Below are 13,691 nucleotides of genomic sequence, written 5' to 3'. Positions count from 1 at the left end.
ATGTGCTCCCTGACGAAACTATAGAGGACAACGTAATATACCCCAAAAGCGTATTTAATGGTTGTCAGTGTCTTTAATGAAAAAAGGAAATGAGTTTTGTTTGTTTCTCGAAAATCGTTAAACTCGACATTTATAGATGTAGATTCAGAAAATTAACGTATTGTTTTAACTCCTACATTTTGCGAAAGATTGCTTAGTCTTTACTTAAGGTTACGTTTTATTTCTGAGGTAAAAGCTACGAGACATTTGAAACACGTTTAATATAATTAAATTTAATTATCAGGAATTATTTAAACAACAACAAAAAAAATTTCAATGTTCGGTTGAAAGTTTTAAGATTTTATGTCGTTGTAAATATTTGTCATTATTTCGAAATCATTAAGGTGTACTTTATGTAAAACTAGAGATGGCCGATACCAGGCTTAACCCGATACGGATCGATGCCGGTGCAAACATGAACCGATACCGTACTATACCGATATTTACTCACTATGATCCAAAACCCGATACTTCAACCGATACCATTATTTTTAGTATGACAGTGCCATTTACATATGTTTTAAAAATACAAGGAAATAATAATTTCATGACTTATACTACCAAGTACAATGTTTAGAGGTACTTCCAAAGTAATATCACGGCTTATTGACATTCATAGAAATGTATTATCACCATCAATACATTACTGAAAGATCTAAAAATTTCATATAGGGGAAGCCCTCATATGAGCAGTTCCCGTATGAGCGAATTTCATAATAGCGGTCCTCATAACAGCAGTTCCCTAAATAGCGATTTCCCGAAATGGCAGTTTACCCGTTACAGCAATTACCGATACAGCGGTTCTCGTAAACGCGGCGTACCGATACAGCGGTTCTTGTAAACGCGGCGTACCGTTACAGCAGTTCTCTAAAGAGCGGAAAACAAATATGCGAAAAACTATAGTTTATTATGGTGTAAGCTGGACCAGCTGGGTTATATGAACTCAAAAAGAACTAGGTCAGATATGGATAATTTGGTTAGGTTAATTGAATTGAATTGAAATGAAATATGATTTATTGTGCATTACAACAATACAAAGTAGTACCTTCTAGGTAGTGCACCGCTTAAATTAGTTTAGTACTGAATTAGATACACTTCATAAATAAAACATAAAAATAAAAATAAACAATAATGTCACAGGGATTATACACTGAGGTGACGGAGTTTTAATTTTCGATTAAAAATGTCTATTCGTGATCCATGGTCGTTAAAGTTTTTCATCATTCGGGCTAGGGGAGTAGGCCATTTTGCATCGAAATAGAAGGTGTGATGTTGCCTTGTATTTATATTTGGGATGTTAAAGTGTATTACCGAAAGAAAGGTCGCACAGTCAATTCTATTACTTATCAGTTTAGAGAGAAACATTATGTCCATTTTCTTGAAAACTGTAGTAAGACGCTCCAAATGGATAGATCTTAATACCTGATGATAATGGTAGGTTTTCAAATTCGTAAAATACGTTTTATAGTAATAAATGAATTTCCTTTGAACTGCCTCAAGTTTTTCTAATTGTGTATGACTTGCTTGGCAGTAACTCAGTGACCCAAAGAGTAGAGTAGGTTAGGGCTCGGGGTTTTTTGATCGATTTTTTCGAAAAATACGATTAACTACAAATAATCGAAAACTATTCAGAAGTTTATTCGTTTAAACAATACAACAATTTTAGATGATATTTTTTGAGATTGAATAATCTTAGTAAGATTTTAACTGACAAATGTATTCAATCGACAAAATTTTCCGAAAAAAAATTATGTAGAAAAAAGGGTCGTACTCTACGTTCGGTTAAATTAAAAATATTTTCTATTTTCTAAATCCACTTGCTTTGAAGTTTAACTTTAAGCGTAATATTTTGAAATAATATATCGAAATCATTTTTTTGTAGTATACATTCATCTGGAATACTGTCACTATTATTTTTTATCAGAATTTAACATGTATATGTTTTTCTCCGTATCAGTTATTTATGATAAGATCGCCTAACTCACTTATTGTTACTATCTTTTCGATAAAACCCAATTCCAAAAAGCCATAGTTATTACGTTAGTGGACTATATAGCAAAATACTTTCCTCCAAACACCAAAAAAAGTATATCTGTGATACTTTTGCTATAGGGATCTCGCGATACCACCTTAAACTAGTAGCAAAATTACACACGTTTTAGTAGGCAAACTGAATTAAGTGTTTATGAACTTAACGTCTTTGATTACCGGGCTTGAAAATTACTTTTCCTTACCACATCGTCGAAATGGCGATAAAAGCAACAATTAATATGTAACATCAGAAGGGAATAGTAGATAATGCTATCTTTTTCATTCGAAAATGGATGCCTTCGATTCTTGTTGCGAAACCCATCCATATTATCTAAACACGTGTCAATGGCGTCTGCATGGAAATTTCCACCCATCACAGCCCTTAAGTTTTTCCCAAAAACTGCCACTGCCAATGAAATACCTTGTTTGATTTGGATTGCCCAATGAGCAAGCTTAGGAGAGATAAGAGGAGATTTCTTTGGCAGCTGAATTCGGACACAGACATTACCTCCAATATTTTAATTATCCACTTCTCTAGTTTAGCAGACGATGTGCCCTTGTTATTTAGTCCAGTTTAAAAAAATCCTTATTTCCCTTCCTGGTCCGCCAAAACCGAAAGACGTGACGTCATGCGAGACTGCGCAGTACTAATTTACTTTCGTCATCGCGAAAATTTGCCTCAGAAAAGAGCCATCTAACGGTTACTAAGCGCAAATTCAAAATGTCACAAAAAATGCTTCTGTTGTACAATTCAAGGCCTATAGGCAGTGATATTTCAGAGAGTCACACACTTGAAACATCTTATGATCATTTACTTCTAAAAGACTTCTCTATTCCATTTTTATTAACTAATGATATCAATACTCATCCTTTATTAACTTTGGAGAGTTTCATGGTACAGTGGAGTAAAGACTCAATATCTCGCTTTATACAAACTTTTAAATGTATCCAGTCTTTCGACTTCATACCAATCTTCGTTACTCGTCCTTTATAAACTTTGACTACAGATTTTCAGTTAAGAGAGGTTTTTCTCAAATAATTTATTAAAATTATATGATATTAATTAATTTTATGTGAAGTTACTTATTATTCATCTTGTTGTATCGTTTTAAGATTCGTTTTTCCTAAAGTATGCCTCTTTCGCGAGTGTCTGAAAGACCTTATAATTGTGTAGTTAGATTGTTGATGACAGTTAATAGAATAGTGGTCAGTACAGTTTTTCAGATATCCGTCAACTGTGAATACGATTCGGAAATTGAGAACACTTTGGTTCAGATTAGGAAACTGCGAACGCAATTCCCTGGGGTGTGATAACATTCAGACAGACCAACAATTCAGAACGTTTCAAAAACAATCATCACTCAGTGAAGTAAAAAATCTAGCCTCTATATTGGCTTCAATATGAGTCCAATATATCGGTTAGAAATTAGCTTAAATGAGGGTTTGATTTTAGTCCTATATCGGTTAGAAATTTGTCCAATGTGGGCTTGATTGATGTGTGAATAATATCCTGACCATGTTACCACGCTTTGTGGTACACTTCTCTCGAGGATAAGTATTATATACTTCTGATAATATTGACAATCACAATGTTTTTATTGATAGTTCATTCCATTATCAGGTTTTTAAATACTATTACTTGTCAATGATTAAAACTTTGCGTTTTTTCGTTAATATAGACTTTAGAAAATTTAAAATTTATCAAAGTTTATCGTTAAAAAATAATAGTGGCGGTTACTCGTCCAAATACTAATCGATAAAAGAAACCAAAACCACATTTGTATCAAGAAATGTATGGATCATAATTTTTTATTCGAAATCGAATACAACGTATCGCAAAAAAACTTTTTTGAGTAAAATTCTTCTGATTATGTTGAAAATTTTAGTTTTTCGGAAAAAATACTTACGATTAATAATTGCATCAATCTACCTTTTTCCATATCAAAACGAGACGAAATACTTATATATCATCTTCGTTTTACAAATTTTGGTATGTTAATATGTTTGAATAATAGTTAACCGATCCCCGAGCCCTAGAGTAGGTTTTGTAATATTCTGATAGAGCTTCATAAAACACGATTTGGAGCCTAGTTTCCTAGATATAAGTTTCCTAGATTAAAGTTCATTATTTCAAATAAATAGTATTAGGTCAGGTCAGGTTAGGTTTTGTTTCGTTTGGTTAGACTTAGGTTAGTAATATTTTGGAAATAGTGTAACAATGTTACGCCTTTTCCAAAAGTTACTGTTTACAATTATCTACTTCCGAAATAAATGAACCTTTTTCGAATTTTAATATGCCTTTTCCAAAAAATTACTGTTTACAATTATCTACTTCCGAAATAAAATAACCTTTCTCGAATTATAATATGCCTTTTCCAAAATATTACTGTTTACAATTATCTACATCTGAAATAAAATAACCTTTCTCGATTTATTTTTCTTTCCTGGTATGAGAATTGTAAACTGATACAGCCTGAAGAATAAAACAATATTTAAGTGTACTTTAGAAAAAATTCAAAAACACGATCATTTAGTAGGTCACATTACTGATTAAATGATCACAGAAAAAGGTTGTTTTTGAAACCAACGAATACAACTATATTGCTAAGAAATGCGCAAAACTCAACACAAACACTGCTATTTCCCGAAATAGCAGCCGCTATTTCTAAAACAGCAGCCGCTATTTCCAAAACAGCAGTTTTGAAAAACAGCGCTGTTTTTTTGGAATCGCGACTGCTATTATGAGAACTGCTCATACGAATATAGCGCCATATAACGCATTTTAAACGAGTATCGGTTTAGTATCATATTTAACCAACTGATCCGATACTATCGGGAAACCCCGAGTATCGAAGCCGATACGCATATGGTATCGGTACCGGTTCACTCCTATGTAAAACGATTCGATTGATGATTTTCTCTTTAACCGATTCTATATTTCTTCCAGCCGAGGATTATTTCAACGAACAACATGGCGACGCAAACGGATAAAGCCGATAAAGTGAGGTAAAAGACGCTACAAACGGCGAATAAAGTCAGATCAGACGCGGCCTTCATTGGACGTTCCCATTTGACGAAATCAATGGCGTAATCCCCTGGGAAATCAAAATGACTTAACGCCTTCGTCTCGAAAAAAGGAGCATTCTAAATAATAATCAAAACCAAATTAGTTTGCAGTGAACAACTTATGAATGGAGCGGATATCCATTACTCTTTTTCGAAATTTTCACGAAAGATCGGGTTGCTGAAAAAGGATGAATTGGCAGGCAAGACGACGTAATCGCTTTGAAGCGATTTCGAAAAGTAGAATCCATCAAATTTGGTTTTCCATTCGCTGATGATGCCATTGTCTTGCTTAAGAACGTAACCCAACGCAGCAGACATAAAATTTTGGTTCAAAATCAAAGCTTTATGGCCGTCTACAATTTCCTGGTACACTTCTGACGAAACCAGGTCGTAAGGATCGCAAAAATTCTTCTCGTTCAAGTGATTCTTCTTCCAATTATCGAGCTTCTCCTCTTTCTTGGCCTAATAAATTGACCAAATTAGTTTAGAGAGGACCGAACTGGATTTATAACAAGCAAACACTTACCCTATCGCTTAGAATTTGGTGAACCATTGCGTCTTTCAACATCAGCGGTTGAACATTGGCGTGACTCTGCATGTATTGGAGATCTTCGATAGTTTCGATGAATAAATATTTTTCACTGAAGAAGTCGGACTTGAGGAAACAACTCATGAGGAACCCGATAAAGGTGACGCCAATTACCCAAAAAGTGTAGGCGAGACGCTCGGAAATATGATTCAATCGACGAGGATACGCTGCGTGACACGAGAGACAAAATTTGTCTCCCAAATTACTGCGATTTTTGAGAGGTGAAATAACTTACGTTCAAAGAAAAATACGGAGAAGACATCCCATAAAACCATCAGATATCGCTTGATTACTTGATTCAATTTACTTCTTGGCTTTGTTAGGATGGCGTACCACAATTTGTGAGTCAATAATAATGATGTAACAATGGCGAAAAATGAAATGCCGACAACAGACTGGAAATGTAATCGATTAAAAGTTTATGGAGTTACATGTACGCAAATCTTGACATGAAGTACCATCAAATCCATGGACAAAAACGAGAGCGAAGATGACAGTGACAATTTTGGTGCCGCTGACAATATGATCGTCTCGGTGAAGTCATAAAAACCACTAGAAACAAGTCCTTTCACCTTGCTTAAAGTGGAAATATCCACTGGAGCAAGTATAATGTCCAACCTCTGAAAATACCTCAGAAAACTGAAAACTAACTAATGACTACAATCAGGAATTCACAATAACCCCCCTTCGGGGGGAAGTATGAAACTGGCCACAGAGCTAATGGTAAAAATCGCGAACAACAAGATTCTGTCGTTGCGCATAGAAAGGATTAGCCTGTTTATGGACATACAACCTTACAGTACATCGTAGTGGTATCTATGCTCCTTGGTTTTCGGTCCAAAACTTCCACTGGCTGGGACCTCCGTCGAAAAGTAAAATGGCGATATGGTGGACGTAGAAACACGTTGCAATTCTTATATTAAAGATACTGGGAATAAATTTGTCCAAACCGTTTTAATTTAACAACGGAATTCTCACTCACACATATCACAACAAAACATCATTGACGATCGTTTAAATGTTCTGTAGAAAACTAGAAACCCCGACTAAAAGGCGTAAAAGCCAACTTCTTAGCCAAGGCTTAATTTACACCGTTCCGACAGAAGCAGACGTGAGCCATTTTCGCTCCCAAAATCATAAGATAAAAATAGTGCTAAACCGGAAGTGTGTAAGTTAATGCGCGTGGGCGCTAAAAAAATGGGGTAACTATTTCTTTGGGAGTTAAGCGGTGTATGAATCCGCTGAGCTTTACGGCGAAACTTTGTTGTTACGGGCTTTTTAACCAGTTTCGTACTTCGGGTTATTATGAACTCCTGCTACAATGTTTTTCGGCATTGATCTAGATAATGCCTTCCAAAGGATATGATCAACCTCCTACGATCTAAGGGGATGACCGGATGTTGAAACTCTGTAACTTACAGTTGTTATGTCTTCACCCTTGGTCATGTCTATGACGTCCAAGCCTGTGATAGGTTCGTAAATAGGGCTATTGAACGAAATATTATCTTGAAAACCTCAGCTATTTTTCAAACCATTTTAACCATTTACGTAAAGTTATGAATGATGGCCCCGTATCTGACGCCATCGTAACATTTTTGCTTTTGTAGCGGAAGTGAATCCAACTCCTAGGAAAGATAATTTTATAAAACCAGAATTATGAAAACGTCATCTGTATCTTGAATTTATTTTTTTACGTTTACCTCAAGAATTCCAAACGTCACATAAACTGGATCCGTAAATCTGTTGTAAGAGAAAATATTGTTAAAAGGAACTGATATTCTCGGCTACGTTCAATAAGTACTCACTTGTACTTGAAGTATCTATCGGGAAACAGTTTTTCATATTTAGCAGTGGCGACCGACATCTTTGAATTCCTTCTTCGCAATAAATTATTCGCTCGCCAATTAACTCACGCAAAGAGACTAGTGTATTGTCCTAATTATTTTTATTGATCTCTTTGAGGAGATAAAAAATGTACTCTTTGAAAAGTGAATTATCGCTGTAGTTTTCAAATTTTGCCAGAATTCCTTGCCAAAGCGACATGACTTTGTTTTGGTCTTCTTCCGAACCACGCGCCACTTGAATACATTCTTTTTCCGTAACTCAGTCGCTAATGTGTACAGAAATAATGCCAATTACCCTAAAATCATAACTTCGGCATGAAATGTTTTGTTCAAATTATTTACTCACTTCGCGTTTCGCATACTTTTCTGCTATATACCTGACAAGTTTTGTAGCCCAAACAAAACTATGGAGGAAAACGCCGTATAATTGCCTTTGAACTAATTTGCCCCAAAAGCTTATTTAATGGTTTTCAGTGTCCTTCATGATAAAAAGTAATCGAGTGTTGTTTGTTTCTCGAAAATCGTTAAACGCGCCATTTATACATGAAGAACCATATCTACGAATTCAGAAAATTACTATATTGTTCCAATTCCAACATTTTTCTAAAGATTATTTAGTCTTTAATAATTACATCATCGTAGTTAAGCAACGTTTTATTGCTGAGATAAAAGCTACGAAATATTTAACCCGCATTTAATAAAATGTGTTTGTTAATGAAGAGTTATCAAAACAATCGAACAACAACCAAATATTCATGTTTAACTTATATCGGTGTATTTTCTATCATTACTCGTCACGATAGTTTTTATTGTAGATTTGTGATTGACATATATCATGTCCTAAGATGATAGATATTTGAATCAAGGAAAATGAAATGTAATCAAGTGTTTTCAATGTTCGATTGAAAGTTGTAAGAATTTATGGCGTTGCAAATATTTGTCATTATTTCGAAATCAATAAGGTGTACTTTTTGTAAGACGTTTTGATTGGGTGATTTTCCGATTAATCGCCTCTATATTTCTTCCAGCCGAGGATTATTTCAACGAACAACATGGCGACGCAAACGGATAAAGCCGATAAAGCGAGGTAAAAGACGCTAGAAACGGCGAATAAAGTCAGGACTGACGCGGTCTTAATTGGACGCTTCCATTTGATGAAATCCATGGCGTAATCCCCTGGGAAATCATAGTAACTAAACGCTTTCGTCTCAAAAAACACGAGCATTCTAAATAAAAATTAAAACCAAATTAGTTACCACTGAACAATTTAAGAAAGGATCAATTACCCTTTTTGTAATATTCGCGAAAGATCGGGTTGCTGAAAAAGGATGAATTGGCAGGCAAGACGACGTAATCGCTTTGAAGCGATTTCGAAAAGTAGAATACATCTAATTTGGTTTTCCATTCGCTGATGATGTCATTGTCTTGCGTAAGAACGTAACCCAACGTTGCAGACAAAAACATTTGATTTAAAATCAAAGCTTTATGGCCGTGTACAATTTTCTGGTACATTTCTAACGAAACCAGGTCATAAAAATGGCAAAAATTCTCCTCGTTCAAGTTATTCTTCATCCAGTTATCGAGCTTCTTCTCTTGCTTGGCCTAATAAATTGCCCAAATTAGTTTTGAAAGGACCGAATTAGATTTAGCAAACGCTTACTCTATTGCTTAGAAATTTGTAAACCAACGCGTCTTTCATCATCAGTGGTTGAACATTGGCGTGACTCTGCATGTATTGAAGATCTTCGATAGTTTCGATGAATAAATATTTTTCACTGAAGAAGTCGGACTTGAGGAAACAACTCATGAGGAACCCGATAAAGGTGACGCCAATTACCCAAAAAGCGTAGGCGAGACGCTCTGAAATATGATCCAATCGACGAGGGTACGCTGCGTGACACGAGAGACAAAATGTGTTTCCCAAATTACTGCGATTTCTGAGAGATAAAATTACTTACGTTCAAAGAATAAAACAGAAAAGACATCCCATAAAACCATCAGATATCGCGTAATTACTTGATTCAATTTACGTCTTGGCTTTGTTAGGATGGCGTACCACAATTTGTGAGTCAATAACAGTGATGTAACAATGGCGAAAAGGCAAATGCCGACACCAGACTGGAAATGTAATCAATTATAAGTTTTTGGAGTTACACTTACGCGGATCTTGACATGAAGTACCATCAAATCCATTGACAAGAATGAGAGCGAAGTTGACAGTGACAATTTTGGTGCCGCTGACAATATGATTGTCTCGGTGAAGTCGTAAAAGCCACTGGAAATAAACCCTTTTACATTGCTTAAAGTGAACATATCCAATGGAGCAAGTATAATGTCCAAACTCTGAAAATGCGTCAGAAAACTGAATAAAACTAATGACCACAATTTTTTAGCAGTGGTCTAGATAAAGCCTCCTAAAGGATATGATCAACCCCCCTACAATCTATGGGGATGTTGCATCTCTGTATCTTACGGTTGGTAATTCTCCACCCTTGGTAATGTCTATGACGTCCAAGGTGCCGATAGGTTCGAAAATAGGGCTATTGAACGAAATATTATCTTGAAAACGTCAACTATTTTTTAAATCATTTTAACCATTTACGTATAATTATGAATTTTAGTTCCATATCCGATGGCATCGTAAACTTTTTTCTTTTGTAGCGGAATTTCTTCCAACTCCTAGGAAAGATAATTTTATAAAACGTCATTTGAATCTTAAGTTGTTTTTTTTATATACTATACCTCAAGAATTCCAAACTTGATAATAGCTGGTTCCGTAAATCTGTTGTAAGAGAAAATAGTGATAAAAGGAACTGATATTCTCGGTTACGTTCAATAAAAACTCACTTGTACTTGAAGTATCTATCGGGAAATAGTTTTTCATATTTAGCAGTGACAACCGACATCTGTGGCTTCTTTCTACGTTATGAATGAATCGTTCGCGAAACTTAGAGAAAGGGGCAAATTAGTTTCCTAATTATTTATATTGATTTGTTTTAGGAGATTAAAAAACATTGTACCCCCTTTTGAAAAGTGAACTATCACAGTAGTTATCAAATTTTGCCGAAATTCATTGCCAAAGCGATGAAGCGTTGTTTGGTCTTGATGCGAACCAAGCGCCACCTGATACGGTTGTTCACGTAGTCGTTATTTTTTATAGCAATAACTCCAATTACCCGAAATCATTATTACGACAAGAAATGTTTAGCAGATAACACCTTACATTAAGTGTATTTACTCACTTCGCGTTTCGCTTACTTTTGCGCTTGAGCTGACTAGTTTTCGCAGCAAAAACGAAACTATAGAGGACAACGTAATATACCCCAAAAGCGTATTTAATGGTTCTCAGTGTCTTTAATGAAAAAAGGAAATGAGTTTTGTTTGTTTCTCGAAAATCGTTAAACTCGACATTTATAGATGCAGATTCAGAAAATTAACGTATTGTTTTAACTCCTACATTTTGCGAAATATTGCTTAGTCTTAAGGTTACGTTTTATTTCTGAGGTAAAAGCTACGAGACATTTGAAACACGTTTAATATAATTAAATTTAATTATCAGGAATTATTTAAACAACAACAAAAAAAATTTCAATGATCGGTTGAAAGTTGTAAGATTTTATGTCGTTGTAAATATTTGTCATTATTTCGAAATCAATAAGGTTTACTTTTTTGTAAAGCGTTTTGATTGGTTGATTTTCCCGTTAATCGATTCTATATTTCTTCCAGCCGAGTATTATTTCAACGAACAACATGGCGACGCAAACGGATAAAGCCGATAAAGTGAGGTAAAAGACGCTAGAAAGTCAGGTCTGACGCGGTCAGACGTTTCCATTTGATGAAATCCATGGCGTAATCCCCTGGGAAATCATAGTAACTAAACGCTTTCTTCCAGCCGAGGATTATTTACAGAGACATGAAAGAATCAAGGACGATTTCGATGGAACATATGCCAGGTTGTGCGCGGTACGATATAATCGAGGGGACAGTCATTTGGCGTAATCAGTGTACGTGGCAGTACCTTTGACCGCACTAAATCGACTACGCGTAAGCCTACCTTTAGCAGTGCTAAAAATGATAACGCGTAATGTGTAATCGGTGTACAAGATCTCTTCGAGTGGTTATCCCCTTGGTAATAATACGCGTTACTATCAAGTACAAACCAACCTTAATCTCGATTAAATTATATTCCAATGATAGGCTAAATTCGATTTCAATAAGGTGAGATAAATTTATTTGTTTTGATGGTAGTCAACCTAATATTAACGCTAACTTTATTAAACATTTTTCAGACTTGTGAACATTTGATTATGGCGTGTATATTTATTCTCGGGTTACAGCGAGTGACTGGTCCCTTGATTTGGTTCAGTAACAAATGATTAATATTCAATAAATAAGATCTTCAGAAGATATTATGAAACCATGAAGGACGGCGTAGTAAATATGAATTCATTTTGATCCATCGAAAAGGGTTGTGGACGAACTGAGAATCGAACTAAGAACATTGTGCGACAGTGTCGCGGTGCAAATAGGTTCTAGAAAAACTGAGGATAAACAATAGATCCTTGCTCAATTTTCATCTTCTGTTAGCCTGGAATTTCTCAAAATATTAACAGACATCTATCGGCATATAAATTCTAAATATAACGTAGGTATTTACTTGCTTTTGCTTCTTACAAGGCCAGATTAAGCAATTTTGCACCCAGGGGCCGAGATAATGTGCGCCCCGGCCTAAGTCGAACAAGAAATGCCCCAAGACATATGAACGCTTTTTGCAGTGTGATATTGTCTTTAACAAAACCCGAAATAAGGGATATTCACACCGGCAACGTCAACGATTCCCGCTACCAATAAGCAAAGGCGTGGAAAAGTATAGGAAAAATATCGATAGCTTAACAACAATCCGTAGTGGCGCAGACGTTGAGTATCCGCATCCCACACCGGCGTCGTCACTCACTCGTAAGTTCGAGTCCCGCTACCTCCGAAAGACCGCATTTTCTCGTCGAAATTATGATCGAATTTGGTATAGATGTCGCCAGTGCGGTGGAGAATCAAATTCCGGCGAGCTCTGCCGCGTAATTTAGATTTACGAAAATGTACGCGAACGCGAAACAGCCAGCCGTCCTGCCAACTAGCCAGCCAGCTAGCCTGCCTGCCTGCTTCCAGGGGTCTCCGTATAAAGCTTTTGCTATGGGCAAAAAGCTTAAAAAAGGAACAGCAAATGTTGCTAAGGGGAGAATAGATTAAATCAATGTGCCCCCAACCACCGTTGCACCCGTGGGCCATTACCCTCTCGCCCCCTCTTTAATCCGGCCCTGACTAAAACGTACAAAGTTGGGTGTAATGCTATTCCTATGGAGCGGGGTATGTTTGTGAATATTTTCCTCAATTTCTTGGCCCTTCTTTAATCGATCCCCAAGTTTTTAGTATGGTTCTATGGGGGGGCAAACAGGACTATAAAATAGTCAAAGGACACCCCCGTATCTCTAGTAGAACCAGAGTTATGAGCCTCCAAAGTTGGGTGAATGCTATTCCTGTGGAGGGAGGAGTGTTTGTGAACGTTTTACCAGAAGGGAATAAGAGAGAAGGGAGACATTAGAACCTGCTTTGGTAACGAGAGTCCGACCAACCTCAAGAAAACCGCGAAAACTTTGCGCAAGTACACAGCTTTGAACCAATTTACTGCAAAAATAGTTCTTTAAGTTCTCCGCGGTATCGGCCCATTTGTCTGCTAGATTTTCATTCTCCAAAGGCTTAGGGCTGTCGATGTTTCGTTCTTTAGTAAAACCTCAAGTATGTATTTTATTGAAACTAATTTGTATTTTTTAATATTAATTCAGACAAATTAGTTTTCATCTATTTATTACCTTCAAATTATCTGATTTTGGTATGTTCTCAATTCCCCTGTATCTAAATTAATTGCACAACTTGATTTCGTTTATCAACATGAAATTCGGCCATTTTTATCTCCTTCAATGTAAAGTTGTAAATAAAACTACTTTTTATTCGTCAACCGAGGCGTCACCTTCTTATGTGACGTCATAGCTAAGGCAGAAGTTAGATAGCCAATCAGTGAAGGGTAGTTGATTTGAGGTTAGTAAGACTGTTGTTACGAGTGTAAAGCA

At 36.0% G+C, this 13,691-nt stretch overlaps 2 protein-coding genes across 2 annotated transcripts; both read right to left on the bottom strand.

The window, feature by feature from the left end:
- Positions 1 to 3,792: 3,792 nt before the first annotated feature.
- Positions 3,793 to 7,911, bottom strand: LOC149658814 (uncharacterized). The gene is made up of 9 exons (XM_089844443.1): positions 7,531 to 7,911; positions 7,426 to 7,465; positions 7,274 to 7,350; positions 7,145 to 7,211; positions 6,184 to 6,345; positions 5,961 to 6,120; positions 5,663 to 5,892; positions 5,282 to 5,598; positions 3,793 to 5,214 (listed from the first exon to the last, which is right to left on the bottom strand). Exons 1-9 carry the CDS (start codon positions 7,587 to 7,589, stop codon positions 5,184 to 5,186), a joined length of 1,143 nt encoding a protein of 380 aa, XP_089700569.1. The 5' UTR covers positions 7,590 to 7,911; the 3' UTR covers positions 3,793 to 5,183.
- On the bottom strand, positions 7,911 to 11,477 carry LOC149658813 (uncharacterized). The gene is made up of 9 exons (XM_089844442.1): positions 10,417 to 11,477; positions 10,312 to 10,351; positions 10,172 to 10,248; positions 10,043 to 10,109; positions 9,751 to 9,912; positions 9,528 to 9,687; positions 9,230 to 9,459; positions 8,856 to 9,171; positions 7,911 to 8,795 (listed from the first exon to the last, which is right to left on the bottom strand). Exons 1-9 carry the CDS (start codon positions 10,473 to 10,475, stop codon positions 8,686 to 8,688), a joined length of 1,221 nt encoding a protein of 406 aa, XP_089700568.1. The 5' UTR covers positions 10,476 to 11,477; the 3' UTR covers positions 7,911 to 8,685.
- Between the last annotated feature and the right edge of the window lie 2,214 nt (positions 11,478 to 13,691).

Source organism: Phalangium opilio, unplaced genomic scaffold (assembly GCF_054372755.1).
Source record: "Phalangium opilio isolate 3A_F unplaced genomic scaffold, DU_Popi_V2 ptg000075l_1, whole genome shotgun sequence".
Taxonomy (NCBI): domain Eukaryota; kingdom Metazoa; phylum Arthropoda; class Arachnida; order Opiliones; family Phalangiidae; genus Phalangium; species Phalangium opilio.
This window is presented reverse-complemented; position numbering and strand designations above follow the sequence as displayed.

Excerpts from the sequence above, each read along its gene's own strand:
- LOC149658814 (XM_089844443.1), bottom strand. The coding sequence starts at position 7,589 with ATGTCGGTCGCCACTGCTAAATATGAAAAACTGTTTCCCGATAGATAC. Across the intron at positions 7,466-7,530 it reads GATAGATACTTCAAGTACAA|ATTTACGGATCCAGTTTATG; the intron begins GTGAGTACTTAT and ends CTCTTACAACAG. Across the intron at positions 6,121-6,183 it reads TTTTGTCCATGGATTTGATG|TCTGTTGTCGGCATTTCATT; the intron begins GTACTTCATGTC and ends TTACATTTCCAG.
- LOC149658813 (XM_089844442.1), bottom strand. The coding sequence starts at position 10,475 with ATGTCGGTTGTCACTGCTAAATATGAAAAACTATTTCCCGATAGATAC. Across the intron at positions 10,110-10,171 it reads ACTAAAATTCATAATTATAC|CCCTATTTTCGAACCTATCG; the intron begins GTAAATGGTTAA and ends TTCGTTCAATAG. Across the intron at positions 9,688-9,750 it reads TCTTGTCAATGGATTTGATG|TCTGGTGTCGGCATTTGCCT; the intron begins GTACTTCATGTC and ends TTACATTTCCAG.